At 36.2% G+C, this 10,772-nt stretch overlaps 1 protein-coding gene across 2 annotated transcripts in view; it reads right to left on the bottom strand.

Moving 5' to 3' along the window:
• Window positions 1-10,772, bottom strand: part of STAP1 (signal transducing adaptor family member 1) — a 32,331-nt gene that overhangs the window by 2,425 nt on the left and 19,134 nt on the right. For both annotated transcript variants that reach the window (XM_027544633.1, XM_027544634.1), the window contains 4 exons: window positions 8,338-8,510; window positions 6,560-6,688; window positions 1,973-2,042; window positions 591-687 (listed from right to left, as the gene is read on the bottom strand). In XM_027544633.1, coding sequence (XP_027400434.1) covers window positions 591-687; window positions 1,973-2,042; window positions 6,560-6,688; window positions 8,338-8,510 — 469 coding nt within the window. The remainder of the gene's footprint in view (window positions 1-590; window positions 688-1,972; window positions 2,043-6,559; window positions 6,689-8,337; window positions 8,511-10,772) is intronic.

The following is a 10,772-nucleotide window of genomic DNA, read 5'->3' as shown; positions in this document are numbered from 1 at the left end:
AACAGTCCGCTGCCACTGCTTTGAAATTCTTAATACCTTATGAACAAGTGGCCCCACAAATTCTGTAGCCAATCCTAACTACAATCTTTATCTGTAGTTCCTCGCCACCCACTCAATCCTTGTTATCTTGCACTCAGCCTTCTGCCTTTACAGTGGAATAAGACTTCTCTCTCAAGTCATCTATGTCTAATGACCAATCCCAAGTTTCGTCTTAATCATCATTCATTTTCATCTGTCTCAAGCATCTGACACTGTTGACAGACCATACCTTTAAATTCCATTCGGTTTCCATGACTGTATGGTTTTCTTCTTATCAAACTTACTTGATAAAGCTGAGTAGAACAATGGAGTGAAGCTAGTAGTTACAATACATGCCTCAGGGTTTTTTCCTCCAGAGTGGGCCTATACTGTATCTACCAGGATATAATAGACCATAGACTATAATCCTATAGTGTTATAGGATTGATACTGTATTATTAATACTATACTATAGTACATTATAATCCTACCTGGTGGCTCTTATAAATCATATTGGTTTTTTATTATTTTGTTTTCCTTTTTTTAATACAACAGTGAAGTGAAGAACATACCAAGGGTTTCATCAGTTGAATATATAAATGGTCGTAAATTTCCTCGCGTCTCCTTCACAAAATAATCAATGACACTGAAAAGATTTGGGAGTGTTACCTGTATAAAGAGAGGAAGAGAAGTCTCAATGTTGCCTGTGTTAATGATAGAGTAAAAGAAAGCTCAAATGAAATTTAGTGGAGATTACTATGTATTTCCTGTCCTCCAGGAAATCATGTCAGTTCCTCACTTCAGTGGCTTACTGAATGTTCAAGATTTTACCTATTCATGAATTTTATTTCTCCTATGCAACCATATCTTCTTCCCTATTAAGTTACCTCTTTCCTGTTATATACAATTTGGTGGCCAATAATTGGATACTCTGATCCTTCCCAGTTGTTGCATGAGAGTGTGACTCAAGTTACGCCCAAAAAGCTCCTCTCCTGAAATTTGAACTTGAGTAGAAGAACAAGAAAGCAGATTCCTAATCAGATGATGCTTAATACAAGTAACTGCTTCCTAGTCCCTAAAGGTTTCCTAGCCTTCTGGTCATGTTATGAGTTTTCTATATTCTTTTTTTTTTTTTTTTTTGCTTAAGTTAGTCTTAAGAAAATTGGTTTCTTCTCCTTGAAACTAAAGACCCCTTTGAAGCCAGAAAACTTAGTATTTTAATATCTCATTGTAACAGCGTAATTCCCACCACTGCAGCCTAACATCAGAGATACTCTGTTTCCCTAGCATCCTAGACTGCAGGCCACATTACTTCATTCTCATTGGCTGAAACCAGTGTAGATATCAGTTTTTCCACCTGTATAATAGGTGCTGACTCTGGGTAGTGGTCAAACTTAAATTAGGTAATGTGTGTAGAGTATTTGGTTCTGTGCCTAACATAGTACTGAATGGTGATAATACTATATATGTCAGTTGGGGTAGAAGGGGGGTTGAAGACAAGGAACAATCCTTTCTTCACTACTTGTTACTTTTAAAAGGGGAATTTTTGAACTTCTGCATGGTAGGTATTAAAGGACCAGACACTGAAAGATTTTTTTCCCATTAGAAATAAGCATATTGGAATACTATATACTTCTAATTGGAGAATGTAAAATAGATGGTAAAAAATGTTTTTCTCTCCTTGAGACAACTGTATTGAAAAAGATTTTTAGAGAAAGAAGGAAGTGGCAAGAATTGATAGAAGATGGTCTTCTACACTGCCTCTTCCACCTCCTCTTGCATCTCGCGTCTCACCCTGGATGTGTGCCACCTTTAGGGCCTCTTACCATGGCTGTTTTTTGCAGCACTATGCTCCTAGGCAGAGAGTCTGCTTTTCCACCTTACTTTGAATTCTATAAGGTAGGTGTTTGGGAGGGAGCAGAAGAAAATCAACAACAAGGAAATAGCTACTTACAGGCTTTTCCAAATCAATAGTGTAGTTTTTCCCTGCACTCATCACTTTGTAGTGCTTGATTCTTGGCAGGCTGAAAAACCAAAAGAAGTTCATCTCCATTTGAGTACACAACAGAGTCAAATCAAACTAAAGTGAGTATAAAATATCACCTGTATAGTAAAAAGCTATGTTCCCATGATTCTAGTTTGGCCAAAAGGGTGGGGGGTTTTATTCACCATTTCCTGTGTCTCTTTTTTAGGGGGTTATACACTAGTGTTCTGTGTGCTAAGCCGATTCAATTGTGTCTGACTTTTTGCAACCCTATGGACTGTAGCCCACCAAGCTCCTCTATCCATGGGATTCTCCAGGCAAGAATACTGGAGTGGGTTGCCATGCCCTCTTCCAGGAGATCTTCTCAACCTAGGGGTTGAACCCACATCTTTTATGTCTCCTACATTGGCAGCTGAGTTCTTAGCACTAGCACCACCTGGGAAGCCCATTTATACACTTGGGATAAAGGAAACTTGGGTCATTGAGTGGATGAATGAGAAAGAATAACTGAGATGAAAAAAGGAATCAAGAGCTGAAAATCTTTCAGGCTGAAACTATTTTTTTTAATGCTAGTAATTTACAAAGTAGAAAACAGGATAAAATCCTATGTAGGCATACACGTATCAAATATATATTCTCTATATTAAAAGGGATATTCAATTCATTTCTGTACTCTAGCATTAGGCACACAATAAATATTTATAAAACTGAATTTTAAAGTATTAGTAACACATATAATAGTGCTGTTTGCTAGAACTAATTTCCAGTGAAAGCAGAAGTCAGTATGTTTCCCTTGATTGATATGGCAGTAGTGTCAGAACCAAGACTTCTCTAATGTTAAAAAGTTAATAACATTTATTATACCTCCATTTGTTTGAAAGACAAACTAATTCAACATCTGTCCAGTTTACAGAAGCTGCACAAGCAAAATTATCCCTCAGATTTTTTTTCTACAGAGCCTCCCTTGTTCTTTTACATCACTCCTCTCTCCATTTCCAGATCACATTCCTCTAGAACTAATCTATAATTCTATTTAAGGAACTATCCCCTCATCTACTATAATATCCAGATCTTCTCTTAATTGAGTATCATGTTGGAAAACAGCTAACAGTTGTTTCCAATGGCTTATTCTAAAGCTTTATTCTAAAAACATATGATAAAACCTAACCCTTTTCCCTCCTAAGGGGGGAAAAAGTGTATTCCCTAGTGCTGAACCTTCAGGAGGAATCAGTCACAGGCTGGTGAAGGAAGCTTCTCGACAGAGGAGATCCTACAAATACCATCTTTTGGGGTGTCTAACTCTGGCTTTATCTTTATCCCTACATGAAAGATCTTTTTAATAATACTTCTGAAAACCCTCACCAATTCCAGCTGGAATTCCTTTATTCCTATGAAATAAGTGATTATTATTTCTTGGAAGACTGATAGAAAGCTTGAAGGGCATGGCCTTTATAAACTGAAAGATCTAGATTCATATTCTGGTCTAGTTGTGTGAACTCTGAGCCTCATTTCTTTGTCTATATAATGGAAATGGTAATGCCTTTCTTCACAGTGCTGTTATGAATTAATGTTTGAAAAATCCTTAGTACGGTGTCTGTCACATGTAAACACTCAGTAAATTATAGCTGTTTTTTTTTTAACTACTTTTTAAAATGCATTGTTTTAACTTAGTTTCTGTCAGTCTCAGCTTCTTCGCTTATAAAACGTGGAAAATACTGTCTCAGTTTTTATTGTGCTTGAAGGAAGTTTTTGTCAAACACTCAACACCCACAAATGTACCCCATTAAGTTGGGATAGCAATTGTTGCTGCTAATAATAACCATCATAGCATCATCACCATCATCATTTTCATCCCTGGTAAAGTTGTGGGAGGAAAAGCAGCAAAAGTTAAGAGCCTCTTGGCACTTTTAACTAGTAAGACCAAGTTCTAAGGCCAAAAATAAGATAGGAAAAAAATTCCACTGAAGTCACTTGAGGTTTTACTCATTTCAGACCTGTGCTTTGCTTGCATATTTTGTTTTTCCAAAGGAATAAAGGGATAGGAAGAAAAAAAAAAATAGATCGTTAAATTTGCTCAACTGAGGTGTCTTGATTTTAACATCATAAAAGAAGTAACTGTCTTTTAAAAAAGAATGTGTGGCCTTAAGTGTGGCTATAAAATCTTAGCTTCTGACCCCAAATTTTGCAGAGGAATGAATTTGGGGTAAATATTTTCTATTGCTTTCTTGCTAATGGCTTCCAAAAGAGTTTATACTTCTAACTTGCCATGTACTCATAACAATTCTAAGAAAACAAAACCAAATTGTGACACTTGTAAGAATAACTTTATGTCTTGTGAATTCACACATCACTGGGCTGAATGAAGGTGGATGATATGTCAAAGAGAAGTCACCTCATAAGTTGCCATTGAATGACTTTTGTTCCTGAGAACTATATCTTTCCCCCCACAGTTGATTTATTAACAGATGGAGATAATTTTACTTTCAAGTATGGCTTTGTAAACCAACTTGTCCTTTTCAGCTAGCATTTTATCAGACACAGGGGTCTAAACTTGCATGGCTGAAGAAACATTTCTCCTACAACCTGCAAGAGAGTGAATTGGTTTTGTGGGTAACACAGGTGCTTCCTAATAGTCTAGATTTCTGCCAAAGTCTTTACATTAAGCGCTACGATCTAACAGGCTTAACTTCTGCTCTGTAATTGCTATCCTTTAAAATTAGATGACCTGTTAAACAAGATATTAAATCCAGGCATCCTAAAAGACTTATTTTGAGACATTAGAGAACATATATAATAATCTTTACATCATGGATATATCTGGCTCTTAAGGAATACTTGTGCAAAAACAGTTAAAATTTTTCCTAGGCACTTTCATCAAGTATAAACTATTCCCAAAGCCTAAATAACCACTTACTGACTCTTATGTTAAAATACTGTGCTTTGGCCATTCTACCTTACTCCTTGCTTTCTAGATAGCAACTTTTCTTTAGAGTGGAGAGAAAATCAGTTTTATGAAATGTTATAAGTTCTTACGTCCATCAGCTATACAAGCATGAATTTCTGTATGAATTTAAACTAGAAGTATGTTTACTAAAATTAAACTTAGGTAATTTTGATATGAACTCCTTTGCCAGACTTTTTCTAATAAGGTTAAATGTAACTTAAATATAATATGAATGAAAACTGTGACATTAAATCCATATCCTAAGAATACAAACTCATTGCATTTGGTCACAACCCATATTTACAACAGAAAACTCTGTTCTTTCTCATAGCTCACTCATATGGAAAATGCAAATTGAAAGTTGGACTAATTTAGACCACACTAAAAGAGAGCTTGTTACTATTGTAAAGGAAATATACTGTCTTTGAAGAGCTATTAGATCTCAGGATTTTGTTCCTTTCATGCAGAATGGCAGCACAGGGTTCATATGTAAATGATTCAAACACTCAATCTAACCAAGAGTATGAAAGAAAAAATCACTTATGTGATCTAATTTAACTTTCAAATAATTAGATTATATTTCTCTTTTAAAAAATCTGTGAGACAAAGTTTTTTGCTAAATAAGAATTATTTTATTCAAATTTTTAATATTTTATTTAGAAAACCTTAAGATGACTTAGAATAAAATCCAACAATAAATATGCAATACTGTATTAAAAATTTATAAAATATTATTGAAGAGCATTAAAGACGAGTTAAATATTGACCTACAAGAGGACAAGATCTCCAAGTAACAATATGGACTAATCCAAAAGCATGTCCTCAGGGTAAACATGAAGCTGTAGGTTGGTGAGTATATATACATCATTTCCATAAAACTTAAAAACATAAAACAATGCTGTGTAATAATTGAGGGACAAACACATGGAGAAGGAGAGAGTAACTCAGAGTGTGCACCTTCCAAGGACTGGTTGGGTGGGGGGAGTGCATTTGGAGAGAGGTGGACTGATATGGAGTGTTTGGCTTGTCACAGCTAGGATTTGAAATGTTTCAGTCTCAGCTTCAGATTTGATGCTAACAATTCTAAGCTCTATGCCAAGTTCATGAACTGCTGGAGAAGGGCCAGGACCTGCCTCTACTTTCTCCCACACCCCCAACCTGAGAGTTGGCTCCTAGCTAAGAGTGGCTCCATCCAGTCACTGCCTTGATCAGATGCTACACAGGTAAGAGACAGTCTCAGGAGCCACCACGCCATGGACCCAGGTTCAGCTTTGTGACTTAGGGCATCCCTTAAACCAAGGATTTTGTTCACTGCTGTATCCTCAGTATCTAGAGTATCACTTGGCTTATAGTTGCTCAATATTTATTGAAATGAGTGAGCAAATGAATAATAGAACTATATCCAGGACCAAAGTAATTTGTTCACTGTTCTTCCCTACTACAAATACTAGTTTTGACTAGCATTGTTTATATAACATTCCCTCCCTATTATTGTGTTCACATGTTTATCCCCAATGAAGCACACAGCAGATGCAGATCTGAACTTGTATGACTACTTTCTAAAGTGATAATCATGTTTTTAACAATTCCATACATTTTAAAATTAAACATACTCTATCTCCTGCCGGATGGTGATGGAGTAATTTCTGCTGTCACTGCCAGGCCTCAGGATCATATTTCCCATGGAAGGGTTCTTCTCGAGCATTTCAGTTGCTTCTTTCCGGGACACTGAGTAAAAACATCTACAGAGGTGAGATTAAAAAGAAATTTTTAACTGATGAAGCTCATTACTTGAAAAGATGCTACTAAAATAACTCTTAAGAACTACAGTTATTAACTTTTATTACCATTTCCAGTTTTATTATTAGTTAATGTGATATAATTACTATTATTACAAGCATGTGCCACTGGGAGTATACAGATACAATACTTAAGGCCCTGCTTCCTTCATTCCTCCAAAGGCTTTATTTTTAAACAATGACGACCTGAAGAGTTATCTACTGATCAGTATATATTTACCATTACCACTTGAAGGTCTAAGATAACAATATATTTCCAGTTTCAGTTTATAATAAGCTCTTAGATAAATAATAATTGTTCGTGGTTTCTTTACAGGGATACAAAACATATATATAGTATAGTATAGGAAGTCTGCTATACTGCTATGTCTGCTGAGGACAGCCTGGATGGGAGGGGAGTCTGAGGGAGAATGAATACATGTATATGTATGCCTGAGTCCCTTTGCTGTCGACCTGAAACTATCACAACATTGTTAATAAGCTGTACGCCAATACAAAATTCAAAGTTATAAAAATATATATATATATATATACACATATAGTTTGTTTTGTTGTATGATCTCTTTTAAATAACATACTTAAGGGTTTGTCTGAATCCACTCCTTTGGTATAATATGGGTTTTTAACAGCATTGGTAGCATTTTTATGTGTAAAATTTTGTAGAAAGCACTTCAGTTCTTTTGCACTTATAGTAAATATTGTAGTCACTGAAAAGTCTGGTTTTTCAACAGAAAAAAATTTAACTCATAGCAATACGCCGAGATATTGAAAAAGTGTTTCTGAGAGGCGGGACAAGGAGTGAGTTTAATCTTCTTTTTATTTATCTGTAATAAACATGTATTATTTGTTTCATTGAGCAAAAAAAAAAAAAAAAGAAAAAGAAGCAGTCTATGTGACTTTTAACCTATTAATCCTGGTTTCAGCTAAGAGAGTGGCTAGCAGTTTTCAGTGGTTGTAGTACAGATGGAGTACATGTCAGAACCTGATGTCAAAGATGGTACCAGGACAAGTTTCATTGACAAGAAAACCTAGACTCCAGAGTTCACAGTCTTAGTCACACTTTCAACAATATAAGAAGTTAAAAAACTAATGTAGACTGTTGCTGATTTTAGGATGTTCCGTGCCTTTTCATCTCCAATAACACTTTGCCCATTTCACATGGTGTCTTCCTCAAAGTACAGGCTCAAGACGAGTCACTGATTGACCCACTGAGGATAACGTTCAGGTAACTTGGTCCAATTTCCTGATAGAAACTCAGTCAATCATAGAGTTTCGTGGTGAAAAAACATCTTTTCCTTCCTTCTACATAGAACTTTTATTTAGATTTGTTCTTTGGGAAAAAAATAACTATTTAGTCTAAAGGTGTGGGTGGAAGGGGATTTCCTTTGTGGTAAGAAACTTAGTTCAAGTCTGCATTTTGTTGATATAACATAGAAGAGGAAATGTGGCTTGAACTCAAGAGCTCAGAGATATACTGTGTATCCACAAGACAGTTATTGTTCCTGGTTTAATGAGTCCAGTGACTATCTCTCCTTGATAACTAGAAACTTTTAACAACCTAATAAGTAAACTGGAGTTCATGGTGCACTTACGCTGGCATAGGGTTCAGTACATCCTCATAATCTTCAACTGGTTGCTTCCCTTTTTCTGGAGATGAGCTTGGTGTCCGCTCTGTCTCAATCCTCCTTTTCTTTTCTTTCTCTAGAACTTCATGCAGTCTAATTACTTGCCCAGGAAGGAGTGACACATGTAGGGGAACTGACAGCTGAAACCAATTAAAGCAGTAGGCAAACAAGAAAGGGAGCCAAGTAACTAACTGGTTTTAGCAAAGATGAGCCTGTTCTGGTCCTAAGAAGCTTCAGTTACCTAACAGAGGTGGAAGGAGAGGATCATGAATAAAGGATCATAGTGTCTTAGATCTGCCTCTAAACCAACTAGTTTCTTCCTCCAAGAAACACTCCTTTTGGTTTGGTCCAAAACAAAGTGTACCTGGCCTTACAAGCTGTTTCAAGTAACAACAAACCTCTCATTTTTTTATTCTGAGCTCACTGGATCTCACTGCCAGGGAAGTCCCAGAGCACCTGCAAGTTGCCCAGCTGTCCCAAAGGTAACCTGGAATAAGTTCCCCCAGCCATATGGCAAATAGGGTTGAGAGAAATACTTGTTAAATGACAATCGGCAATCAGAGATCCATACTTTTGATGTATTTGTGTTTATATTTTGAATTTTCACTCACACATTAGAATTATGATACTGCTCTACCTACTAAGGTTTTTTAATAACTTGTTTTTAATAGCTTTTCTAGAAATGTGTTTGGATTGAGTCATCTATATTCACCTTAGCTATATTCATACCCCTGATTTAGACTTCGTTATGACCAGCTATGTACTCTTGGAAGTTATCATTTAAATGGTAGAATATTTTTCTTTATGTGAAACTACCTAGCTTAAATAATCAGCTGTGTCTGATTATCATTTTGAGCTCCAGAGTAGGGTATACATTTTCCAGGGGGTGTATAAGAAAGTTCTTTGGAATGTGGGAAGAAAACACTAGAACTTCATTTTCTGTTTACACATTATCTAATGAATCTTAAAGAGTATTCTTCTGAATAACTAACTAATAATCAGTAAGGCATTCCCTTATATATCATTCAGAAAAAAAAAATGAGGAAAAACTGATGAGGAAAAAAAATGAGGAAAAACAGTCCCTTATTAACTGCCTGTTATGTCCCGAACATCATGCTATTGTAAATCCTCACAGCAATGCTACAAGATAGACATTGCTATTCCTACTTTACAAATTAAAGAGGGAAAAAAAAAAAAAGGCTCAGAAGATTAAATAACTAGTCCAGGATCACATAGCTAGAAAGTTGAGGAGCCAGGATTCAAACTCCAGTTTAATTAATTCAAAAGCAATGTCTCTGCACTTTCAACTATAGACTATGTTCCTGAAACTTTTACTAAAGTTGCCCTAACGACAGTATGGTATGAATGTATACACAGAGTGACCTGGGAACATTGTGCACAACTGGTGGCTCAGTGGTAAAGAATCCACTTGCAATATAGGAGGAGACATAGGTTTGATCCCTGGGTTGGGAAGATCTGGAGGAGGAAATGGCAACCCACTCCAGTATTCTTGCTTGGAAAATCCCATGGACAGAAGAGCCTGGCGGGCTACAGTCCATGGGGTCACAAGAGTCAGACATGACTTAGCAACTAAACCACTACTAGCACAGCATTTGAGGCAAATTGTCACCTTTTGAAAGTGCACATGAATTTTATTTTAATTCTGCACATTTTAATTAAAAAACAATGCTTTTTATCCTTACCCCAGGGGAGAAACTAAAAACAAACATTTTGTGCCAAAACGTCAAATATAGTGTTCTAGGAAAAATGTAACCCAAGTTTTTTCCCAGTAGTTTTAGTATATTCCTTGATGCCTAACCACACACCTTTGGGATATTGTACTCCAATATAAGAAGTGCCAGACCACACACAACAGTGACTTTCCATAACAGAGGAAAGGAATGCATGTCCCCAAAGAGCTTCTCCCTCCCCTCAAGTCAATACTCCTTTTACATCTCTAACAATCCTACTCTTCTAGCTTCCTGTGACTTTCCTATGTGGTAGTTGAACCTCCAACTTGTATTTGTTTTTGCCTGAAAGTGCAGTACTTATTTCATGTGAATGTAAAGCCTTTACTTAGAAACTAACTTTGGATAAAGTCTGTCTTTATCTGACCCTAACAAACATGGGGAGTTTTCACATCCTCTAAGAGTATTAGAAAACATGGTGCCCTTTAGGGAGTTGGTTTTCAAAGTACCTCATGTTTCTTAGTGGATTTATTTAAAATAATGGTATTTATCTTGCTGCAACAGTTGACTCTAACTGTTCATAGGTAGATCTTACTGTTTGTCTCAGATAAGATACCACAGAGTTGAACAGATAAGCTTCCCTTTGTCTTAAGACTCACTAAAAAAATGTTGAAAGGTCACTTTTCATTTTGATAGTCTGTCCTTGTCATTTGC

Source organism: Bos indicus x Bos taurus, chromosome 6, assembly GCF_003369695.1.
Source record: "Bos indicus x Bos taurus breed Angus x Brahman F1 hybrid chromosome 6, Bos_hybrid_MaternalHap_v2.0, whole genome shotgun sequence".
Taxonomy (NCBI): Eukaryota; Metazoa; Chordata; class Mammalia; order Artiodactyla; family Bovidae; genus Bos; species Bos indicus x Bos taurus.
This window is presented reverse-complemented; position numbering and strand designations above follow the sequence as displayed.